At 43.3% G+C, this 26,500-nt stretch overlaps 1 protein-coding gene across 1 annotated transcript; it reads right to left on the bottom strand.

Moving 5' to 3' along the window:
- Window positions 1-10,920: 10,920 nt before the first annotated feature.
- Window positions 10,921-23,639, bottom strand: stum (stum, mechanosensory transduction mediator homolog). The gene is made up of 4 exons (XM_056295127.1): window positions 23,429-23,639; window positions 14,038-14,220; window positions 12,034-12,042; window positions 10,921-10,955 (listed from the first exon to the last, which is right to left on the bottom strand). Exons 1-4 carry the CDS (start codon window positions 23,637-23,639, stop codon window positions 10,921-10,923), a joined length of 438 nt encoding a protein of 145 aa, XP_056151102.1.
- Between the last annotated feature and the right edge of the window lie 2,861 nt (window positions 23,640-26,500).

Raw genomic sequence — 26,500 nt, 5'->3', positions numbered from 1 at the left:
GCTGTCCTATCAGTTCTGCTCACAGCATGCAATGCTTTTGCCCTCTAGATGATGTAATTTTGAAATATCCGTTTTTGAAGCGTGGTTAATCCATGTGTCTATATCACACATCTCCTACTTTTGGAGGTGAGTCAGGTAAGTAAAAGTGCTATTGACAGAAGTTTATTCAAAGCAATAACTGGTCCACTGACTACTCTGAAGTCGAAAATCTATTATTCAAATGAATAGAGTGAGTAATTATTCTTAACCCCCCCCCCTCCACCATCAACACTGAGAGCCTCATAAATGCCCAGAGATCATAGAGTACATTTAAACTTCTGCCAGTTCCACCATTGAGGTCTTTGTTGGATCATGCTTCATCTTGAACCTCCCCCTTGACCTACCCACCTTGGGTGACCCTACCAGCAGCTAAGCTCCAAATGGCATAGCTCTTGGGATCATTAATACAAGTACACTTCTCCACCACAACAAGGTGGCAATCCAGGAGAAGATCAATTTACTATCTGTGTGTTTTCCCTATCTCTCAAACTGGAGCGGCCACTGGAGGCTGCGCCTCAGAAAGATTCATTCTCAGGTACCTGAGATTCCTCAGAAAGAGAAAGATATTTTTGTGGCTATTTGGTGAGAGTGAAAAAACATTTTCCATTTGTTAAGTTTTGGGATCGCAGCTGAACCATAGCATACTGTTAAGCATATTTTACATAGCATTACATAATAACTTTATTGATATAGCCCTTTTCTTAACAATATTAAAAACTGTTTTACAAAAGAAATAAAACCAAACAAAGCAAAAATGAGAATAAGACCAAAGGACATCAGTAAAGAGGTAGTAAAAAAAATAAATGAATAAGACCAAATAAATAGAAATAAAAATAAAAACAGCATAAATAAATAAAAACAAATATCAAACATTTCCAGAAGCTTTCACAAAGACAAAAGTTTTAAGAAGATAGTTAAAAGAAGCTAGAGACTTAGGTTGTCTGAATTCAGTAGGCAGAGAGTTTCATAGTGCGGGTGATCTGACAGCAAAAGCCCCATCACCCTTTGTGACAAACCGTGACCTGGGAATAGCCAGCAGGGCTCCATCTGTGGATCTTTGATCAAGAGGGCGCATACCAGGTCGATAAATCAGAGATGTATTTAGGAGCAAGACCGTTTAAGGCCTTAAAAGTGAGCAATACATTTTAAAAATCAATATGAACTATAACAGGGAGCCAGTGTAGGGAGGCAAGCACAGGAGTGATATGGTCATGCCTCTTTATTTCGATAATGAGTCGAGCAGTGGTGTTTTGTACCAACTTCAGACAGTGGAGGGAGCCCTGGCTGATACCCGAAAAAGTGTGTTGCAATAATCAAGCCGAGAATAGATAAAAGCATGTACATATTTTTGTAGATCAGCAATTGATAAAAATGGCTTAATTTTAGAGATTACCTTGAGCTAGAGAAAGCAGGACAACAACATGTTTGATTTGATTATCAAAACCGAGGTTAGCATTGAATATTACCCCACGATTCCTAGCAGCCTGCTTAAGACAACTTGACAGACCACAAATATTAGTACCAACAGGGTTGATGGAATTTGGGGGACTAAACAGAATGACTTCACACTTGCCATCATTAAATTTAAGAAAAAATTCGGACATCCAAGATTTAATATCAGAGAGGCAAGTTATGAGATTTGCTAGGCCACTAGGATCTGTGGGATTTAGTGGCATGATTTGAGTGTCGTCAGCATAAAAATGGTAAAACATGTCATGATTTTGAATAACCTGGCCAAGAGGAAGCATGTATATAGAAAACAGAAGGGGCAAAACTCAACTGGGCAATCGAGTAAGTAGAGTTACCCAGAACAACAAAAAAAAGTTCTGTTGGAGAGGTATGAGCGTAATAAACTATGAGCCAAACCCTTGATGCCTACCCAAGTCTCTAACTGATGTAAGATACTGTGATGGGCTGTATCAAAGGCAGCACTTAAGTCTAAAAGAACTACATAAAATCAAGAGTCACCTCTGTCTGCAGTCAGCAGTAGGTCATTATAACCTTAACTAGAGCTGTCTTGGTACTTTGAAGTGCTCTAAACCAGACTGGAAACTGTTAAAAAATGATATTAGTATTCATAAAAGGAAATCACTTTCTCCAGAACCATATAGATAAAAAAAGACAATTTGGAGAATAGTCTGTAGTTACTAGGACAGGGGATCAAAATTAGGTTTCTTTAGCAATGGGTGAACAATGGCATGCTTAAAACTGTCTGGAAAAGAACCAGATGCCAGAGAATTATTTAAAAATTTGCAAAATAACAGGGCTAACAGTGGAAAATACCTTCTTGAGCAGCTTAGTGGGGATAATGTCTAAGATGCAGCAGGAGGAGTTCATATGGGAGACTACTCTCTAACATGGAAATTGTAATGGGTTGAAACTGGGTAAAAGAGGCAGAATTAACATGGGGGATGAAAAGAATGCAAGGGTCAAGCTGGATTTGGGACCTGATATTCCCCACCTTCCTCTGTGTGTGTGTGTGTGTGTGTGTGTGTGTGTGTGTGCGTGCGTGTGTGCGTGAGTGCATGTATGTGCATGTGTATGTGTGTTTGTGTGCATACGCGTGTGTGTGTGTGTATGCGCCGCTGTGGCGACCCCCAACGGGAGCAGCCAAAAGTAGTAGTAGATTCTCCACCTTATTTACAAAATGAGCGAGAAATTTTTCAGACAGCTCAACATCAGGTTCAGAAAAAGAAGTGGAGGGACCATTAATAACAGAATCAATTACCCTAAAGAGAACTTTAGGGTAATTGATTCTGGTTGTGGTTGTTTCTAGATATCAATTCAGAGAAGAAAGCTGATCTCGCATCCTTAACTGTTTTCTGGTCAATTAAAATTTGGTTTTTAAGGATGTTATGTATTATTTTGGACTTGTTGACCTTCCATTGTCATTCATATGATCCATCCATCCATCCATCCATTATCTGAACCGCTTATCCTGCTCTCAGGGTCGTGGGATGCTGGAGCCTATCCCAGCAGTCATTGGGCGGCAGCTGGGAAGACACCCTGGACAGGCCGCCAGGCCATCACACAGGGCCCACACACACACACACACACACACACATACACACACATTCATACGTAGGGGCAATTTAAATGCAAGTTATACTTTCCGTGTCCTCGAGTAGGCAAGGGTCCGCGAGGGTCAACATGATGTAAATTTCATCATCAGAGGGTGTAAGCGTAGGGTCCGCCAATTCAGAAGATTCAGACTGTTTCACCTGGCCAATTCATCCGACCTACGTCTTTGGACTGTGGGAGGAAACCGGAGCCCCCAGAGGAAACCCACACAGAGAACATGCAAATTCCACACAGAGAACAACCCCCCAAGGTTGGACTACCCTGGGGCTCGAACCCAGAACCTTCTTGCTGTGAGGCGACCGTGCTAACCACTGTGCCAGCGTGCTGCCACATTTAATTTCATATGATTTTATTGTAAAATCAATCTAAATAAAAGTTTCATCAAGTGGAGGAAGATTACTCTCAATCATTGTCCATACTTGCTTAATCCAATTTAAGGTTGCAGGAAGACTGGAGCCTATCTCGACAGGCATTGGACAGGAGTCTCTGGATAGGTTTGTAGTCCATCACACGACACATACACACAAGTACATACACACCTATGGACACTTTACAGACTCCATTTCACTTAACATGCTCGTCTTTGTGATGTGCAAGGAAACCAGGGAGCCTGAGGAAATCCATGTGAACACAAAGATGTCTTGCATGAGAGACTGAACCATGGACCTTCTTGCTGTGAAGCAAACAGTAAGGTGCCATGCTGACCATTGTTGTCGTCTTCTTCCTCATCTTCGTTTCTTGTTTCGTAACATTCAGTATTTTCCAGTGTGAGAGAGAAAACTTTTACTTGGTTTGGATCCTACACTGAAAAATGTTCAGTCCCTTGCGGTGAATCTGTGATGAGACTCTGTGACCCGAATGTTTTTTTGGTCTTTTTAAATTCACAGAGATGAGATGGAAGCAACTCATCTCATCTATATGTTTACACAACCAATCTAGAGAGAGAAGAGAATGAGAGTGGTGTCTGTGTGTGTGTGGTGGTGGTGGTGGTGGGGAGGGCAGATGGAATGTGGCCTACTCAAAGCTCCGCGCTCAGAGCAAGTGAAGTGAAATCCTTATTTGGAGAAACGGGGCGGCCGATATGGTGGCACTGGACTCTCAGCAGAGCCTCAGTGGGCTTAGGGTAAACATTCAAATATTCTCACATCAATTTCATCCAGCCATATCCAAAACCACACTGCATTTAAATGAACCCTGTCTCGGGGCAATAGCTTGTGTCTTGTCAAAGGTCATATTGTTCATATGTGTCTTCAGCTATCCTTGCACATACACACTGTAGATATCACAGCATTAAATTTTGAATGGACAGTTATGGAATGGACTGGACGGAAATGGGAGAGGGAGAGGGAATCGGGCCTGGAGATATCTGAGGATGACTGGAAAGATATCCCGGAGGGTCAGGCTAGGACTCTCAACTGAAGATCCTGGTGGGAATTTTGCTGAAAGAACATAATACGATATTTTGTGACTCCAATATCTGAACAATATTAAATACTGGAAAAGAAATTGACTACATACTCTGGGATTTTAAATTTTTACTTTTATTTTGATATACTTTAATAATCCCCGTGGAGAAATTATGCTCTGCATTTAACCCATCCTAGCTGTGTAGCTAGGAGCAGTGGGCAACCACTGTGCAGCACCCGGGGACCAACTCCAGTTCACCTTGCCATGCCTTGGTCAGGGGCACAGACAGGAGTATTAACCCTAACATGCATGTCTTTTTGATGGTGGGGAAAACCAAAGCACCCGGAGAAAACCCACCGCAGACACGGGGAGAACATGCAAACTCCACACAGAGGACGACCTGGGATGGCCAAAGGTTGGACAACCCCGGGGTTTGAACACAGGACCGTCTTGCTATGAGGCGACAACACTAACCACTGGGCCACCCTGCCGCTAATGTGTAGGGCGGTAGGATGTAACCTACTGTCTGTGTAATTGAAAACCCTCTTCTGTACTAAAGTGTTGCCCATACCGACCGTTGTTCTTTTCTTTTTTTAAACTGGAAACACAAATAAAAAAATAAAGTTCTGAAAAAAAATACAAGGCATCAGATTATTATACACTCAAAATAGAGGACAGAAACACTCTTTGGTTTTGAACTAAGAGGCCTGAATAAAGTACCTGCGACGTTATCCCAGACAGAGGGCTCTGGTTTCCGGGTCGCGATATTATGAACCCTACATAGGCCTCGCCAAAATCCCGTTTCTGGCTTTGTCACGTGTGCGCCACTGTAGCAACGCGAAAATATGTTGTTATGGGGTTAGCGCTCATCAAGGAAACGCTGTACACCCACAATTTAACCTGTCTAAGTTATCCACAATCAACATTAACGTTTTTAACTCAATCTTTGCTTGCTCCACGTTTGAGCATAGGATACTTCACCCCTTATCATGACTACAAACAAAACGAGCTCCTATATTGTAGTAATATGACTTTTACATTTATACACAGGTAGCAACTTACTGATCAGCTTTCTTAAATGTGAGAAAGTCTATTTATTAGATATATGTTCATTTTCAGACAACTAACGTTACTTACCTCCGTTCTGTTGTTGACAGCCAGCAGTCCAAAATTACAAAAGCAGCCAGCTGTCCAAAATTGCGAAAAATACAAAATTACAAAATTGAAGGTAGCTAACGTTAGCTTTGCTTCGCACCGAGTTGATAGTTGATTGTTTCCTTAGCAACGCAGCGGAAATCCGGCGTCCGTTCGCGAGATTTGGGACAGGGTACGGGATTTTGGCGAGGGCTATGTAGGGTTCATAATATCGCCTCCTGCGGTCCTACTGTTCGCGTGACGCAACACAGCGCTAGCAAAGGTAATGGGCAGCATGACGGAAACTTGACTTTTGCAGCGTTTCATTTGGAAAAGCTTTGGACATAGACAACGTGTGAAAACGTCCGATTCAATAAGATCGTTTTTGACTTTACAACGATCGGAAAATATAGTCGCAAGTGTGCACACTGTGATTACAACTACTTCTTTATTTCAAATGTTCACCAGTCAGAATTCAGATACAACGTTTTGGTTATAGTAGATATTTTTCCCATATGGTTTTGAGTGTGTATATGTCTCGTTGCCTGTGTGTGTGTGTGTGTGTGTGTGTGTGTGTGTGTGTGTGTGTGTGTGTGTGTGTGTGTGTGTGTGTGTGTGTGTGTGTGTGTATGACTGAGCTCAAAAACAGGCAGTAGCAATTACATTACATCTCCCATGTCAGCCAATAGGCTGTGATTACAGTTGTGCTGCGATAATAGCAAACCACACAATAACAGCTATCAATAGGAGGGCAGAGGTGTGTGTGCGCGCGTGTGTGTGTGTATGTGTGTGTGTGTGTGTGTGTGTGTGTGTGTGTGTGTGTGTGTGTAGTCTACACAGTTGACACCAGTGCATGCAGAGTAGTATACATTGCAGTGTTTCCTTTACTGTGCATTCATTCAGCAGTAGGAAAGCTAGCAATTTCTTACCAATATATGAAAAATAGTGAAATAGAAATAATAAAAAAAAACAACCTTGACATTTTCCCTGAAACACAAATTGTTGGGACATAGTTTGGAAACATTAATGTTCACTATACATTTTTTAATCAGTTTAGTGTCCATCAGTAGATGTACAATAGTATTACAGCCTATATTGAAACCAAAACAGGGGGAGACATTGATGGTAAGACCAGATCTAAACCCATGCTCCACTGCTACAGGAGGCAGATGTAGGGACAGCATCAATAAATACATAATGTATCATCACACCCACACACACACACACACACACACACCTGTACAGTATGGTATATGCTGTTCACACATGCAAACTTTCCATCTATTCCCCATTCATTATCTAAGCCGCTTATCCTAATTAGGATCGCGGGGATAATAGATGGATGGATGGACATGCAAACTTCGAATAACTTTGTACATAATACTCTCATTTAAGTTACAAGAATTAAACATTAATACACTGATTTTAACAACTTAATCATTTTAAGGCCAGATAAAGATTTGCTTGAGTTTTCAGTTTATAACACACATCTGTGTTGGATAGTTTCCCCAAAATGTGCACTGCCCTGTGGATCTACTGTAAGCTATTTCAATTCTGGTCACAATGGCATCCAACAGTGGTCAGTATTGGTGACTGACCTTATTGAACTCCACCAGAAATGCAAGAAAGGAAAAAAAAAAGCCAAGGTAAAATGTCCATTTAAAACGAATTTAAAGGGACATTTCACCCCAAAATCAAAAGTACATGTTTTTCCTCTTGCCTGTAGTGCTATTTATCCAGTTAGATCGTTTTGGTGTGAGTTGCCAAGTTTTGGAGCTGTCGACCGTATGTCCACCTTCTCTTGAATACAATGGAACTGGATGGCACTTGGCTTGTGTTGCTCAAAGCACCAAAAAAAAAAAAAAAGTTGAAAAACTCAACAGCAACGTTTCTTTCCAGAAATCATGACCTGGGGGGTGTCTGGGTAATATAGTGGTCTATTCTGTTGCTTACCAACATGGGGATCGCCTGTTCGAATCCTCGTGTTACCTCCAGCTTGGTCGGCGTCCCTACAGACACAATTGGCTGTGTCTGCAGGTGGGAAGCCGGATGTGGGTATGTGTCCTGGTTGCTGCAGTAGCGCCTCCTCTGGTCTGCCGGGGTGCCTGTTCGGGGGGGAGGGGGAACTGGGGGGAATAGCGTGATCCTCCCATGTGCTACGTCCCCCTGGCGAAACTCCTCACTGTCAAGTGAAAAGAAACGGCTGATGACTGACTCCACATGTATCGGAGGAGGCATGTGGTAGTCTGCAGCCCTCTCCGGATTGGCAGAGGGGGTAGAGCAGTGACTGGGGTGGCCCAGAGAGTGGTGTGCTTGGTCAAGTACAATTGGGGGAGAAAGAGGGGGGAAAAAACTCCATCCATCCATCCATTATCTAAGCCGCTTATCCCAATCGGGGTCACGGGAGGCTGGAGCCTATCCCAGCAGTCATCGGGCGGCAGGGGGGGAGACACCCTGGACAGGCCACCAGTCCAGCACAGGGCCCACACATTCAAGGTACAATTTAGTATGGCCAATTCACCTGACATACATGTCTGTGGGAGGAAACCCACACAGACACAGAGAGAACATGCAAACTCCACATAGAGGATGACCCGGGATGACCTCCAAGGTTGGACCACCCCGGGGTTCGAACCCAGGGCCTTCTTGCTGTGAGGCGACTGCGCTAACCACTGTACCACCATGCCGCCCGGGGAAAGGGAGGGGGATCATGACCCGGTTACTCAAGATAATCCACAGACCTTGTTGTGAGCAGTTTCATGTAGGAACTATTTACTTCAACCAGGGGTGTAAAACTTAATTTCCCTAAGGGCCACACTGGGAAATCAGAATCACATCAAGGGCCAAACATACTTATATAGTTTATTGACATGCTTTTATTTAAGCGAAAAAATAAGATATCTTGGATTATATTGTTGCATGTCCCATATAGCCTTCTCACATACAATTTGGTCCACATAAAACCCTAAAAACGTCAACAACAAATGTTTACTTAGCCATCATAGCATTTAGTCATGCAAAACAATGCATTCTGATTACATTTTTAGAAGTAGGTCACCATACAGTCAACTCACACCAACCTGTTTCACAGGCCTGAGTATGACAACTCAGTGGTTGTGTGGGACATTTAATAAAAAATAAAAGTAAAAGCTAGTTCATACAAGTTCATCAATTCTTGAAGTCCTTAGCCATTTTCCGAATGGAGGCAAGATGTTTGTCTGTGAGGTGGGATCTGTGAGAGGATTTGTTGATCTTCACCACAGAGAACATTTGCTCACACGAATAAGTGCTCCCGAACATGCTGAAGACACGAAGGCGGAGCTGTGGCATCATGTTTGGGATGAATGGTGTGAACTCACCTGCCCCAACAGAGTCAAACTTGGCCTTCAGTGCACCATTGCGCTGTATTTCTATCGGTACTAATTGTAAGTGCTCTGGAGCACTGCACATCAACTGCAAATGGATTGGTAAAAAGCGTAAACCTGAATTTCTGAGTCTCAAAGTCAGCAAATCTCCTGCTGAATTCTGCTTTGAGTGTCTTCAGTTTTTCTGCGCATCTCTCTCTTAAAGCAGTGGTGAGCACGTTGGCTACCGACTGACAGGTCTGAAAGTGAATATAATTTCCCTGCTGCATTTGGTTCTCCCACAAAAGCAGTTTTGTTCGAAAGGCTTTCACTGTGTCATGCATATCCGTGATCAGCTGTTTGCGTCTCTGCAGATGGTGCACCCGTCTGTTTGGTTTGGCATGAGAACCTAAATTGTTATGCAAGCCGGTTCAAAATGTGGCCCGCGAGCCTTGAGTTTGTCACATGTGTCTTCGACCAAACTACGCCTACATGAAACGGCTCACAACAAGGTCTGTGGATTGTCTTGAGTAAATGGGTCATGGTTTCTGGAAAGAGATGTTTCTGTCTAGTTTTTCCACTTTTTTTTTTTGCCACTTTGAGCAGCACAAGCCGAGTGCCATGCAGTTCCATTGTATTTGAGAGAAGGCGGACATCTCTACAGTCGATATCTCCAAAACTCGGCAACTCACACTAAACGATCTAAATGGATAAATAGCGCTACAGGTAAGAGGAAAAACATGTATTTTTGATTTCGGGGTGAACTGTCCCTTTAAATTTGTTCTTATAAGGATAGACGATGGTAAATATCAGCGTTCAATTAAATTAGGTGGCCCTCGTTTTTTCTCATTATTGTACAGTAAATTGATGCACTATTGTCCTGTCCGCACAACACAGAGAACTTGACACTTAGTGCTCAAACCCAACGTGGGGGAAGGTAGATATTTTAAAAATTTCAGCAAAAATTTTACAAAAAAGAAGTGAGGTTATCCAGGATTTTACACAACCAGTGATTTACAAGTGTGTTATGTTTAGTGTGTACAAACCGGAAGAGCTAGAGAGGGAATTACTGAAACAGAACTTATGTGCTAAAACTCCCCAATAAAACAAGCACTGATGACTTTACCCAACATTGAATAATTAAAACCAATGAGTACTGAAGTGGTTTTAAGCAGAGCGGCAGCCTGCCTCTTGACAATGGCACCCACCACACCAACCCAGAGACGGCTCTGTGAACTCACTGTTGTAGTTCACTGTTACGTTACTAGGTAATTGGCAAATGTTTGCTAAATCATATAGTAAGTATTGTTTTTCTTCCACCCAATTTTAATGTCGCCCCTCTTCAAACAGAATCCACTCATAAAACGTCAAAATACAGAATTCACAAACCGATATAATTTCATGACGAAGCCACCAAGATGTAACTGCTAGGTAGTCACCTTGACCGAATTTACAGCTCAAGTCTCGCACAAAAATCAGAATCCGCAATTCAAAAATAAATAAGGAATATTAAAAGGTGATGTTTAGAAATCACTAATAAATGACATAAATAACAAGATGTTCTCTTCTTTGCATTTTTTTTCTTCTCAGCACAGCCTCAACTTGATTCATGTCTGTAGTGTCTGTTTCCGCATCCTGTTTCTTCAGCCTTGCATTTGGGCACAGCTTGGTGTCAGCCAATAAGCAATGAACAGCTGCCATTGACCAGAAAATAGATGATTGACCTGTCTTGGGTTGCCTGTGCTTTCTCTTCTTTCGTCTTATATATAACACATTCTTTCTCTCTCTCTCTCTCACACACACACACCTAAGTGGCAGATGGGGTGGGGCTACAAGTTATCAATGGTCAGAGTTCAGGGGATGAAGAGGTCAAACTGTCCACATGATCCATCAGCTAACCTGAAACCAGCTTGATTCAAACCTCCTGGGGGATTCCTTGGTCTCTACAGCCTAGGGAGAGAGAGAGAGAGAGAAAGAGAGAGAGAGAGAGAAAGAAAGAAGGATGGCAATAGAGAGAAACTCTTTAATCTCTTCGTAGAAGTAAATGCATCCACCACACAATGATAAGCCTGACTTTAAAAGCCCCAGCTGAAATAATGAGACGGTGAGCCTTTTCACATAGCCAAGCGGGCAAAAATGGAATTTCACAAGTTTGTCACATGGATCAAACTAGCACATACATCCAGCCTTCCTCTTGTAGAGAGTGATCGTAAGAAGGTCTCAAGTCTCCATTCCCAGCTTTTGAGGAGAAAAAAACCCCCAAAGGGCCTACATAGGCAAGAGGCGGCACTGAAGAATAAACAAGGTGGGAACACTACGGACTGTTCACTACTGGTTTATAGCCTCACCAGGCTAACTCAAAATCATACGTCGTGCAGCATGGAGGGATTTCTACTTGACATCAGCTGATATATGGCTTTGCACAGTGCCTGCACCATGTGACTTGTCCTGTGACAGCTAAAGCCAATCCTCATCAATATCACTGTTGTTTACAATCCTCTGTATTAGATCCGAGTCCAAAGCTGAGATTTGACTGGCCAATTTCAGGTCAGGCTCATCTTTTTTTTGGATTTGCTCTTACAAGACCAGACATATTAGTATTATCAATGTAATTAATGCACAATCTGGCTCAGGAGGTTATTAGTATTCACTGAGAAAAATTAAATATGAAATCCCAAAAGTAATATTTTACTGTTAAAATCAGAGGCGAAACTACCATATATGCAAGTAATGCAGCTGCATTGGGGCGCGCCACAGTTTATGGCCCGTACACGTGGACCCCTCTATCTCACCACTATCATATCAAAGAACTCGTTATGCCTGTGATTGAAATGCTATATATATGGTAATCTGGATATTATGTGTCACTTACATTTGCAGGCTGAGGGGATTTTATGATTTGCTGGATGACTTTTTCTTTCTAGAGGAACCTCTGTTTGGCTGACTATGTATCTCCCCTATAGAAGTTGTACATCACTCAAATCATCCCTAAAGGGTAAATAAATAATAATTTAAAAAAAAAACGTACCATCGGAGACTTTGGTTGACCATCAGGCAGGGCAGAGCAGAAAGAGGAGACAAGGGAGAAACAGTTAACAATCAAAAACATGATCACCATCTATCACCAATCATATATTACAGATGCTATGAGGACTTTCCACTTCCTCTGTGATGTTCGGTGAAATGAGGCGTTGTAATACATGCAAAAAATGTGACTTTTTGTCTGTCAGCAATGGCAAGACACACCAATTTGTGCACCTTCATTTAGTGCCGTTTACCTCAAGGATGAGTCCTCATTAACAATCATTGCCACTCTGATAGTAAGTCACAAAAGAATCTTCTTAAGTAAACTAATGTGATCAGATCAGTGTTTGGGAATTTGCAAACTTCTAAGGAAAAAGAAAATGGCCTGCTAAAGAAAACAAACACCAGCTGATTTAATTGGACTTATTTGATACGAAAAGACTACACACAAAGGAAATCATAACGCAGTGGTACAACCCTGGATTATCAGATAGAAACAGAGGCAGGTGGTGAGACAAAGGAGACAGAGAGCGAGAGAAAGAGAGAGAGAGCGAGAGAGTCGGGGTGCAGAGGCAAAGCGAATGAGTGGGAGGAATAGTGAGAGAGGAAGACGGGGAACGAGAGCACGTCGTGATCAAATACGGTACAATCATTAAAGAAGGCCGGAAACGGGGGGTGGGGGGCAGATAGTATTGTTCAAGGATGGGGAAGGGGGAGAGGGGAAAAGGGAGATGCAGAGAAAGAAAGGTGATTATCAGACAGCGTACCATGTCTAATAACCAGAGAACTGACATTAGACACTAAGAGAGACCAGGATAGAGATGTTGGATCCCATGGAGAGGTACAGTATGCAAAGAGAGAAAGGTTAATTAAAAATAACAAGGGCCCATTAGAGAGAGAGAGTCCAAACATCAAATGGTGCACATTACAGAAGGGATATACAGCGTGGAGGGATAAAGAGAGAAAAAGTGAGTTTGAAAGGGGGAAAAAACAGAAAGATTTAAAAAAAAAAGTAGATCCATCTATTGCATTAGTCTCAGATTATTAGGTGATTCAAGCGGAAAATAGTTAAATTAGTATGGGGATAGATAGATAGCTCAATAGATAGATAGATAGAGTACATTTTGATAATTTATTTGGTCGAAACGTTAGTATGGCAGCTAAAGGCAGTACATTATTTATTAGTAGTGAAATGATGATAACAGAAAATTCTAATTTCAAGGTAAATACTCAGTAACCGGTAAGCCTTCAGCACTAACAAGTTTATGGATTTTGAGAAGAATAGTTACATATGATGCCCAGCAGCAAACAAAACAGTGGGGAATAGAGACAGTGAGGAAAACACACTAGGGGGGGGCAGCTTACTCCCACACATGTACAATTACTGTACCTCACCACACACACACACACACGCGTGTCTGTACACATACAACACAAACAAATACACACTTGGGTGAATACTTTTTTTTAATTTAAAGGTTACTTTTTAAATACTCTTCTCTGCTGACACACACGTTCATACACAGGGATACCCAGCATGCCGTCTCACAGAGACAACAGCAATTACCTCAAACATACACACTGAAAGCAACAAGCGGCTGTTTGTGTGTGTGTGTATGTGTGTGTGCGGGAGTGAGCGTGTGCGTGCAGGAGTGTGTGCGAGCATATGTGCATGTGTGCAATCTTATGAATATAGATATCTTCATGCATCAGTGTTGGAGGAGATGACATCATCCTCAGAAAGAAAGATTAGGAGTCTGGTTGTCTCCCTCTACCTCCTGTGATCTAAATTTCTCTCTTCTTTTCATCTGCCTCAGTCTTTCTTCCATTAGAATAGAGACAGATAGGGCGAGGGTAATAGAAAAATGAACCAAAGAGAATAGAGGAGAGGGGAGTGAATGAACAGATGAACGCTTTCTAACCAGGGGGACATCAACAAGTCCGTGAAAGAGGAAGGGCGAGTTGGATGAAAGAGAGAGAGAATCGGGGCAGACGGGGGAAATCTTACTAGCCAGGATGACCATGTCCATTCCCCAGAAGATGCTCATGATCCATCCAACCATGATTACAGCCGTCAGTATCTGGATGAGGGCGGCCGCTACATTCAGCCAAAACACACAGCACACGCCGCGCTCTGAGACCAGCTCGTTACGAGCTCCACACAGCACCGTCAACGCTGAGATGAAGGTACCTGGAGGGAGAGAGAGAGAGAGAGAGAGAGAGAGAGAGAGAGAGAGAGAGAGAGAGATTGTTTCGGCATGTTCTTGAACACAACACACAACATTGGCTGCATTGAGGTCACTATACGAGCCCCATACGGCACCATGGACACTTTGCGATGCGATTTGTTCACTACAACGCCAAAGCACTAAGACACTGAAACGCAGGGGTATAAATTATGAATGAATGACATCAATAAGGAATTTCTTTTGGAGGAGGATGAGGCTGTCTCAAGCTGTCTCATTTTTTTTAATCTTTTTTTTCATTCCTTAGTCAAAGAAAAAGCTGCAAGCAAACAATTTTAGATTTTTTTGTTGTTGTTGCATTTTGCCTTTACTGGATAGAGGATAGTGAAGTGGCAGACAGGAAACAAGGGGGAGAGATGGATTTGATATGCAACAAACGTCACTGGCTGGAACCGAACCAGGTAACCTGGGTAACCGCTCAGTTACCGGGGCGCACAAGTAAACAGTTTTAAGAAAACACCATACACACACACACACACACACACACACACACACACACACACACACACACACACACACACACACACACACACACACACACACACACATACACACACACACACACACACACACACACACACACACACACACACACACACACACACACACACACACACACACATGCAGTTCCTGAAGTGAAAACAAGGTTGTGAAAAAGCCCGCCATGAACTGGAAACATCCCTGGTCCTATTTGACCTAATAGCATGCTTTATCTGTGTGTGTGTGTGTGTGTGTGTGTGTGTGTGTGTGTGTGTGTGTGTGTGTGTGTGTGTGTGTGTGTGTGTGTGTGTGTGTGTGTGTGTGTGTGTGGCTGCAGTTCTCGAGACTGGTGCAATATCCCCTGATTTTTGCCCCCTTGAGTTTTGTCTCAACTTGTGATGATGGATTAATGTTTGTGTAGTTAACTCCATTTTAGCCACAGGATAAAATATCTGTGAGTTATCGTATGTCTTTAACTTGTTCTCTACCAACTTTGGTCACAAGTCTATTGGTTGCTTGGATGGGTCACGGTTTTTGCTTGGTCTCAATTACAACACTGGTATTTGTGTGTGTGTGGGTGCGTGGGTGGATGTGCCGGTACTATCTCCTTAACCTCTTAACAGCTCATCACAGGATGTTTCCATGACAACAGAGAAGTCTGACTTACGTCGTCCTTGCATAGAGAGTATTTACCAGTAGACTCTTTTTACTCGGCCCAACCTTACATTAACTACAAGCCTACAAACAATGTTCTTGTTCAGCTAATTTTAGCCTGGCTGTGATCTGTCCAGCCCACAGAGTGTCATTCATTCATCTCCACATTGATTACTAACCCACTGATAGGCCTCTCACTGAACTTCTCCTATTCTAGACTTCCATGGGAACTATCAGCTGACCTTCTACATCTGTGGGATTCAGGCAGTGCAGCCTAATATGAGGTCTTGTTCCACTGTTGTGATGGTAATACTGTATTCTCACATTAAAGTTTTACTGTACTGAATCAAATATTTATCACCGTGTATATTCATATCTCTTAAATCTCTTTTCCGAGGAGCACTACCACTCAGAAAGTAGGTTAGGTTTGAGGAGTAATAGATTACTTTTAAAAGGAGTAATCTGAGTAATGTAACGCGAATCTGATAGCGAGACGGCAAAGTGTAACCTGACGAAGGACCGATGGTGGATGTTCAGAGGACCGAGATCCACTGATGTTAAAACCGACATGTGTCTCATAGGAGCCTGGATAAGGACATGTATGAACACATTCAAAGATCCGTCGTCGAACAACTCAGAAACATCTGATTATTTCTTTGCTCTTTCTCGACTTTCTCGTTTTGTTCCACCTTCTGCATCACTTTCGGCCTCTCTGTCTGACCTTATTCCTGAACTAGTGTCCAATTTATGCCCTCTGCAAAAGCTAAACGCCAATCAACAGGAATACCTGGTGGCCGTTTTGTGCATCTCAGCCTTGACCCCCCCCCCCCCCGTCAGCTTTGTTTCTCTTCACGTTCGGTGGAGCTTAATTAATGAAGCTGGCAGAACCGACCGGAGGGGTAAGGAAGAAAGGCATGGCTTCCTGGTGAACTGCGTAAAAGGTCAGTTTCCTCTCATACAGAGGGCTACCTGGTCTCTCCCTTCCTCTCCCTTTCTCTACTTGTTTCTCCATTCGTCTCCGTTTTCTCTCTCGTTGTTGATTGACATAGATTAATCTCGATTGCCTGGCAAAGAGGGTTAGACTCGAACTTGCGCCAAAACACAAGATAAATCATTTTGAAGCAACACACCTGTACAACATGCAAACACACACACACACACAAAGAGTCATGATATATGTAGACCAGCGAAATGATGAGGTCACTGAGGCCACACCCACCAGCAGGTGTCCAACGCTATTGGCAGATAACGAGTAGCTAGTTCCGCCCACGTCCAGACACTTCCTACGATCGTCAGCTTGCTGCTGAGTGAATGTTTAATAGATGCTTGTGCATAAATCTTGTTTTTTATCATTTTATTAGAAAATATAGTCTAACTACCTTCAATTCAGTTGCTGCCTTTGTAATCTGAATAAATGATTTTAATGTTATTGTTTTTTAGTCTTTATCACTTATAGGTGTGATACCTCTGAATAACTTCTCTTGGGAGACCGCACAATGCTCACATTTCTTGGGAAATATTTATATGAAGGTTTTGGATGTGTGTGATTGTGCATGTGTCTGTGTGTGTGCATGTGTGTGTGTATAATAATAATAATAATAATAATAATTGATTACATTTATATAGTGCTTTTCTAGACACCCAAAGTGCTTCACAGTGAAGGGGGGAAACTCACCTCCACCAATGTGTAGCACCACCTGGGTGGTGCATGGCAGCCATTTTGCACCTAACACTCACCACACATCAGCTTGAGGTGGAGAGGGAGGAATCATTGAGCCAATTACATGGGTGATGATTAGGTGGCCAGATGGAGAGAGCCGGGTTGGACATTTTGCCAGGACAACGGGGAACCCCCTACTCTTTGTGATAAGTGCCAAGGGATCTTTAATAACCGCAGTGAGTCAGGACCTCGGTTTAACATCTCATCCAAACGACCGCATCTCCTACAGCACAGTGTCCCCGTCACTGCACGGGGGCATTGGGATTTTTGTTGTTGTTTATTAGGACCAGAGGGAAGACTGCCCCCTACTGGCCTACCAGCACCACTTCTAGCAGCAACTCAAGTTTTCTCAGGAGGTCTTCCATCCAAGTACTAGCCAAGCCCACACCTGCTTAGCTTCTGTCATTTGGCAGAGCCAGGGTACATTATTTTTTTATTTTGATTTTTATATATTTTAATGATCCCTGTAGGGAAATTATGCTCTGCATTTAACCCATCCAAGCAGTGGGCAGCCGCTGTGCAGCACCCGAGGACCAACTCCCGTTCGTCTTGCCATGCCTTGGTCAGGGGCACAGACAGGAGTACTAACCCTAACATGCATGTCTTTTTGATGGTGGGGAACCGTACATGTTAGTATGGCTGCCGGTGTGTGTGATTGTGTAACTGTCTGTGTGTGTGTGTGTGTCCCAGTGTCCTCAGATATTACCCAGACTAATGACTATAATCATTCCGAGAATTCTCCATCAGTACTCACTGGTAGTGTAGGAGGCTAATGATGGATGATGGTATACATGTGTGGGTGTAAGATAAATAGAGACAGAGGGAGAGGGAGGGAGAGAGAGAGAGAGAGAGAGAGAGAGAGAGAGAGAGAGAGAGAGAGAGAGAGAGAGAGAGAGCGCGCGAGAGAGAGAGAGAAAGAAAGAGACAGGCGGACAGACGGACAGACAGACGCGGAAAGACAGAAACAGAGAAAGACGACAGAAGACGGAGAGAGCTCAAAAAGAGGAGTACTACTTTTAGCACAGTCAACAAACTGGATGACCAAAACATACACACAGATACACTGAGTATCCAGAGGCTAAATGTCAGCGTGGCACAGTAAACTGATGCAGCCTCTCCAGTGTCACACACACACTATCAATCACTGTGACCCCCCCCCCCCTCACACACACACACACATCAACCGTAACCTTCCCACTCTTTTTAGACCTTTGCTATTCGTCCTTTTAAGGCCAAGGGGCTATATAGGCTGGATTTAAAGGCAATTTCCTGTGTATGACGTGTTGTGGGCATCATTGCATTTACCTCACCTACACACTCCTCACAATAGTTACTACTTTAGGGGGCCTCACGTATCTACTCAGGGGCTTTGGCAACACAACAAGACGACAGGGATTTGTCTAAAGGCTGGCCAACTGAGTCATGAAGGAACAGCTGACTGTCGAAAACCCTCGACTGACTGATTTTTTTTTTTAAATTGCAAATTAAGTAAATGAGGAACGCATATGGTTCCCTCAACAACTTGCTAGCAACAGCAATAGAAGCCAGCATGCTAGCAATAGAGGACTCTGGCTGCACTGAACAGTCCCCCTGTTTTGAATTCGCACAAACATTCAGGAAACCTTCCCGAGGAAATAAATGTGAGAACAAATATTCTTTTGAAATAAATATCCCCAGAGTACCCATTTTAATCTTTCTCCGAACCACTTTGGGGTCCCAACCTGACGTTTGCTTGTGTTTGCGCGTGTGTACCAGCGTGTGTGTGTGTGCTGCAGGTGTTGTAACCAAATGCACTCCCCCGCCTAGATTATTGGTACCGGTCTTCCTTCCGGTACTCTGTAGATTTGTTATCATGTTGCAGAATGGATATTTTAGCAGTAGAGTCTTAACTGGTAATCGTGTCGCGTGTCATGTTTTAGGTTCTGTGTTTGGCTCCTGAGTAGCTCCTTGTACCAGCTGTGCTCTGCGGTAAGCGAGGCCCCCGGTCAGTGTCGGGTGACGCCTATGTGGTTTTGTATCGCTTTCTGAACACGTGTGAAATAATAGAGCTGTCTTTAATGAACTATTTGCTGCCTTTTAGAAATCAAGTCTGCTGGGAGAGTTGGCTTGGCCGATAGCTTGCTCTCAGACTGGCTTGCCAGCTGCCATCCTCCCAATCAGTTAGCTGATGAACTGTGTCCCAACGTTGGGCACACAGCCCAGTCAGTGCGCATCTCAAGTATGTCTCAGCAAAGTTGGTGTGTGTGTGTGCGAACACTTGTGCGTTTGCGTGAGTGTTTATATCAACAGTGTGTCGATCAGGAGTCAGAAAACTGGAAGGGAGTGGCGCGCTGGGTGAGGCCTCAGTTTATGCCTGCGCACACGTCCCAGTATTTCCAAGACTCACGTCTCAAAACCGTCCCATGAAGAATTTAAACTTCTGTGGCACCGTTTCCTTACACAACACAGCTGTTCAAACTCTTTACTTCCTTTCAATTTCTTAATCATGCTGTATTTTCGAGTGAGGCTAACAGGGAAGTTAGCTTCTCTCAGACACCTGAAAATGGTCCATGTGGGTCCTCTCCTCTGCCCTCAGTGTTACGCCAGCGCCCAGCCATTTATCAGCCATCTGTTCTTGGATAGTATGAACTCTGGGGTGTGTGTGTGTGTGTGTGTGTGTGTGGTGACAGGGTCATTCGGAGGTCAGTGTCTAATATCCAAATGAGTTTAAGGAATAAATCTGTGTCTGAGTTTGATTATAAATGTGTAATTTGATCAGGGTTAGACAGGAAATGATGCAGTATCCAAACACGATCTTCTACTGGTCTTTTCTTTATCTCTACCCCCCCCCCTCTCTCTCACACACACACATACACACACACATACACATACATACACACACACACATACACATACATACACACACACACATGCACACACACACATACACACACACTCCTGAAATTTTCAAGAAATCAGTAATTAAGCACAATAATATTTTGTATGCATATACATACACAAATGTGAACACACATTTTGCTCGTCTGTATCGGTGTTGGCATAGCAACTAGTGGCATCTATACAATGAAGGACTTCAAACATATGAGCAAGCCAACACACACACACACACACACACACACACACACACACACACACACACACACACACACACACACACACACACACACACACACACACACACATACACGCCCAGTCATACAACCCCCCCATTGACTCAGAGTAAGGCTGTGGTGGCACTGGTGGGTCATGCAGAATGCTGCTCAGCAGGTGGGCCGTGCGTTGACCTCAGGGGTGCCTTAAAATGTGCGAAACTGAAAAGATGAGCAATGCTTAAACTGTATTTTTGTTGTTGCCTGATAAAACGAGCTCATCCGTGTGGTAATACAAGGTGTTGGCGAAACATTTTCAAGGAATCAATAATTCAGCATTTAGAAAGGTGGAGGAGGCTAACTGAAGGCGTGGGTGGAAGTGATGAAAAAGAATGAATGCATGAATGAGTAAAAAGTCTCATGGTATCTTGCACTGTTCAATACCAGGGAAGACGAGATGGAGTGGGAATTGAGGAGAGAAGGTAAGAGGGGAGGATACACCACACCCAAAGACACACACACGCACACATACATACATAAATATGCATGTACACACACACACACACATACAACAACCAAACAAACACCACATGACACATTCACATGTACAGTGGATGTACTTGTCAGCACAAACGCACAAACACACACTCGCACACCTCTTTCAAACATATTCTTTAACTCTCCCTCACGAAAGTGCACAGCTATGCATACTGATGCAAGAAACGTGCAATGTAAAGTGTAACTGAACGATGTACACATACTATATTCTCTACATTTTTCTTTGTGGTGAGCACCCCCCCCCCCACACACACACACACAAATCTGCGGAGGTTTGTAAACAAACATTAGAGTAGGGGTTTGGTGTGGACTGGCCACAACACATTATAGATTGTTAGAGAGCATCAAGAATTCTGCCATGCAGGTATCAGTCCTCTTATATCCTGACAGCAACACTTAGTATAGTGACTCTGTGTGTGTGTGTGTGTGTGTGTGTGTGTGTGTGTGTGTGTGTGTGTGTGTGTGTGTGTGTGTGTGTGTGTGTGTGTGTGTGTGTGTGTGTGTGTGTGTGTGTCTGAGTGCACTTGTTATATTCTCTCTGCATGTCTCTGTACGCTCTCCCTCCCTCCCTCTCTCTCTCTTTCCCTGTGTGTTTATGCACCCCGTTCGCTTGCCTCTCCCCTCCACCAGTTTTCCTGGTTACTTGGGTCTTTTCTCCTCTCTCGCCGCCTCTCTACTAGTCTCTGTCTTGTTAAGGCAAATTTATAGTTTGCGATATTGGGCTTTACAAATAAAATTGACTTGACTTGTTCTCTCTCTTTCGCTCTTGTTTTGTTTCTCACTCTGTCTTTTGTTCATACATTCAACATGCACACAGCATTGCCAGTTTCACACGTATAGGTTCCCTTTAGTCCTCATTGTTGTAGTATATGTTGTTCATTATAAATACAAGTCCACAACATGCTGTTATTCTCATGTCTCAGAACTAAACAGAGGTATCGGATCAAATTCAGCAGGGAAAGGTCTTACATCATATGCAGTTTATGTCAGCACTATCTTACATATATATATATATATATATATATATATATATATATATATATATATATATATATATATATATATTAGTCGAGCACTCAACACCATTGACGGTTTCGAAAAAAATGCTATATATATACATATATATATATACACACACACACACACACACACACACACACACACATATATAGGGTGTGTGTGTGTGTGTGTGTGTGTGTGTGTGTGTGTGTGTGTGTGTGTGTGTGTGTGTGTGTGTGTGCCTGGTTCTGCAGGTTTCATTACATGCAAGCCAGGACCAACAGATTAATGCATGATTCTTCATGCATGTTGTGTTGTGTGCATATGTATGTGTGTGTGTGTGTGTGTGTGTGTGTGTGTGTGTGTGTGTGTGTGTGTGTATAAATACACAATGGAGCCAGTGGCTTTCAAAGATTATGTTACATGGTCCCCACAATCTCCCATCCCTCCCTCACCACACACACACACACACACACACACACACACGTAAGATGAGTAAGATGCGCTCAAAATCACAGAGGAGAGCTCTAGGGGAGCCTAGAAGGGTGTGGGTGGCGGCGGGGGGTGAGGGAGGGGTGGTGAGAGTTCCCTAATGACTGTAGACACCAGCAGCAACAAAGCAATAAGTATTTCTGCCAAGATTTCAGCTCGTAACTCTTGCGTCTTACAATCTCTAGCTTATTTGGGCGCGTCGCGTGCGCACACACACACACACACACACACACACGCAAACACACACACACCCACACACACGCAAAGACATACTACACCTGGACCATTTCAAGAGTTTTGACATCTGACAGCTAAAAATTAGAGCACAATATGACAACCTCTGTCTCAGAGCGAGAGAGAGAAGAACAAAAAACAGATGTTAGATGTTCGTTCTCAAAAATGATGGTCTCTTGGTTGGCTTCAGACCCTCCGCACGGTCCTCAAGGTGGTGGTGTTATCAACTCAGTTGTTTGACTAGCTGCTAAATTACTTGAATGGCTGTATGCATCATATCTGCAGGCTTGGAAATCTCTTTTTGGCTCTAACAGTTTGTCTCGCTTCAACTCCGCATGCGAACTTGTCTCATTTTTTGCTCTCTTGGTCACTTTTCGGGGGACAGTTGTGCCAGAGGAGCTGCTTCAGCATCGTTGCTTTCGCCGCACAAGACGACCGGTGTTTGGCCTTGAAACACTGGAGCGCATTTTCTCTTTTTTACTTGTGTCTGACTGAAGAATGTTTGAACAAATGATTGGGCATCGCTTCTCTCAAGGCTCTCCTCATCGACCTGTACCCATGTTGCTGTTCCATGTGAGTGACATTACACCTGCTGCTGATGCAGCACCACGCTGAACCGTGCGACCGCACCCTCGGCACATCGGGTAGAACGAGACCTTCATTTTCTTGCTCCTATAAACACACGTCTTGCAAAGATATTCCCGAGTTTTCTGCACAGAAACACATTAGCAAGGGGGGGGGATTGGTTGAACCGACGCTCATATTTGATGCAATGAGACAAAACTGGGACAAAAAACCCCTCACCCAGGGAAAAGAAAGGTTTCTAAATAGATAGATAAATGAGAAGGTGAGAGAGAGAGAGAGAGAGAGAGGGAGAGAGAGAGAGAGAGAGAGGAAGAGAGAGAGACAAAGGGATTCTCCACTCACCTAGTCCAGGTATAAAGGTGTTGAGAAACAAGCAGATGACGGCCAGAGGGAAAGGCATTGTGGGTATTGCAGCCCGAAGTGGTCCTTTCTTCTCCCGGACCTCAATTACCACTCCTCCGCCAGCTGTTTGGGCCCCAACCACTGCTTTCCCTCCTAAATCATCCCCGTCCTTCCCTCTCCCCTGTTCTCTTCCTCCCTCTTTCTCTGCCATCTTACACTCTGTCTCTTTCACTTGGAAATGACTGAAAATCTTAAAATATCCCCACAAAAAAAAAAAGAAAAAAAAAGGGAGAAACCTCAGTGATACTGCCAGGGAGCTGCTTGGGAATATTCAAGATTCAAGAATTTACAGCAACAGGAAACGAGACTCTCGCTCTCTCTCTCTCTTGCTCTCTTTACGCTCTATCTCTTTTAACCCTATCTCTTTATTCTCTCTCTCTCTCTCTCTTTATGCTCTCCCCCTCCTCTTTTCTGCAGGCTGCAGGAGATTTAAGCTGTCTTCGTCAGTATAATCCTTGCAAATTTGAAAAGCATGTTAAAAATGCCAGGATCAATAAGTGATCTATGAACTGTGACCGGTATGTTTTTTTGTATAAATCGATTCAAATATTACTAGTTATGGCTTATGAGCAACTATGCACAAATAAAAAAGTGGCGTTGCGAAAACTAGCTCAAACTAGTCAAAAAGTATTTGGTACAATCTACAAATTGGGACAGTTGCAAATGTTCAAAAGCAAAAGTAGTAAAAGTACACATTTGCTCAGGAAAAAACCCCCCAAAAGATTCTGTGACACTGCCCCGTTGTCCCATCCAAATGGTAAGTAAGGGGATACCTGGAAGCATTCAGCAAGAAGCAACATCGGAGCAACATTCACTCCCGTGTGAGGAATGGTGCATCATCTTCAGTATTGTATCTCTGACTAATATTGAATTTCCTTTTACAGGTCTCCTCACAGTTGCACGGCTCCCAGTGAGCAATAGTCCATAAGCTCTTGGCAAATAACTAAAAAGTCTCTTCGAGGCGGTTAAAACATCCCCGGGGGTTATCCTCAGTTCTCTCCTTTCTGTGTCCGTGAAAGGCACCTCGCCATCTCCTTACAGTTCAGAAATGACAGTTTCTGTCAGAAGTTAAGTCTTCTTCAGTACGTCTTTCAAGAACATTGCACAACGGTGGCAGGGAGCAAAAAATAGACGCTTAATCTTGGCTGAGATATTCTTGGTGATACTCCTTAAAAAGAGGGTTCAGTTATTTGCATTAATGTTCATTGGTGAGCAGTTGATTCTTTCTAGTAATATCTTCAGGAGGCGCCTCTCCTGGTTTCTTTCTTTCTTTCTTTCTGTTTAGATCGTGCTCTGGGTAGTCACAGCCCCCACAGACAGAGATGAGAAACTGCTCAGCAGCCCCTTGTTTTACTGCCCTGCTCGCCTGCACACATGCATGCGTGTGTGTGTGTGTGTGTGTGTGTGTGTGTGTGTGTGTGTGTGTGTGTGTGTGTGTGTGTGTGTGTGTGTGTTTTGTTTATATATGTGTTAATATAAGAAATATGACTGTCTCCAATCTCTCTCTCTCTTAGTCTGTCTCAAGTACTCTGTTTCTTTATTTCCCTACATATTTCCTGTTATCTCTCTCCCTCCCGCGCTCTCTCTCTCTCCCCCTCTCTTTCTCTTGCTTTCTCTCTCTCCTCTCTCTCTCTCTCTATCCATATCCCTGTCCCCCCCCACCCCCTACCCACTGCATGTACCCTGTTTCCTTCCATTTAAAGGTACAGTGCACCATTCTCGTGTCGAAGTGTTCTCTCATAGTCACCAAAGCATTTTAATGTGTCTGAATGGACAGCACATTGGATTTGGTGATCTAAATTAGATTTAGTGAATATCTTCATAGGGTTGGATTTAAATACATTGGTCAGCTTGACAGCATGGCCTGTAATGAATGTAATAATATTTTGATTTTTTCTCTTCTCTGTATGGTGGCCATGGTGATGTGAGTGCTGGAATTCATACAGTCACAATATATTTAAGTGACCCTGCCTTCAAGGGTGGGGGTGATGGAAATATATAGAGAGAGAGAGCGAGAGAGAGAGAATTGATTACAGATGAAGAAGATTAGGGCAGAAGAAGATGAGATGAGACAAATAGAAAGGGAAAAAAGCGATGAGGAAGAAAGCGATGAAGAGACCGCAGGTGTCAGTGACTTGGTAATTATCCACACCAACCAAACCTCCAACAGTTAGATATATTTTTCTCTCTCCCCTCATTCATTCTGCCCCACTCATTCTCCGTCTTTTTTTTTCCTTTCCTCCCCCTCGCTTTCTTTCGCTCACTCACTTTATTGGCATAATGCTCTCTTGATGCTTGTTGCACAAAGCAACAAATGAAAGCATAAAAGAAAAAAAATCACTAAATGTAACCCAGCGATGTCATTATCCTCCTCTCTTTGTGTGACTCCAGCTTTTCCACCCCCCACCCCCCCATCCCCTCCATCTCCACTTGGTCTCCTAGCAACCAAGGAAGCGGCAGGTAATTTTGCAAGAGATACTGATCTTTAGGTTTTTGGTCCCCCCCCCCTCCTCACCTTCTTCTCTCAACTTCTATTGCTTATATGTATATGACCTTTAATACACACAAGATGGCTGACATAAGATACAAGAATGATAACATGTATTTTCAGATTCACCGGTGGACAATCCCTAGAAATGTTCAAAATGTGGGATGTTCAACATGAGCATCACTAGGCTGTTGAAAGGAGTGTCATAATGTACCAGCATTTATTTCCATGACAACATGACATGACAAAGCATTAAGAGAGCCATCCATCAGTAACTGAAACTGCACCCATTTGAATGGATGTGAATAGTAATTTACCAGGATTTGTTTCAGTATCAGTCAAGTCTGTGTCTTCTTCTTCTTTTTTCGGCTTGTTCCCTGTTTCCCAAGGGTCGCCACAGTGGATTTGATGGTTTCTATCAGTACCCTGTGAGGGCACAGCACTATGGCGGTCTTGTCAGTCCATATAATGATTTGGCAAAATTTTACATTGGATGCCCTTCTTGACACAACCACTAACCCTAT

The sequence above is a fragment of the Lampris incognitus genome, chromosome 15, assembly GCF_029633865.1.
Source record: "Lampris incognitus isolate fLamInc1 chromosome 15, fLamInc1.hap2, whole genome shotgun sequence".
In the NCBI taxonomy this organism is placed as follows: domain Eukaryota; kingdom Metazoa; phylum Chordata; class Actinopteri; order Lampriformes; family Lampridae; genus Lampris; species Lampris incognitus.
The sequence above is the reverse complement of the archived record's forward strand: the minus strand, read 5'-3'. Positions and strand labels throughout refer to the sequence as shown.

Excerpts from the sequence above, each read along its gene's own strand:
- stum (XM_056295127.1), bottom strand. The coding sequence starts at position 23,639 with ATGGCAGAGAAAGAGGGAGGAAGAGAACAGGGGAGAGGGAAGGACGGG. Across the intron at positions 14,221-23,428 it reads CACCTTTATACCTGGACTAG|GTACCTTCATCTCAGCGTTG; the intron begins GTGAGTGGAGAA and ends CTCTCCCTCCAG.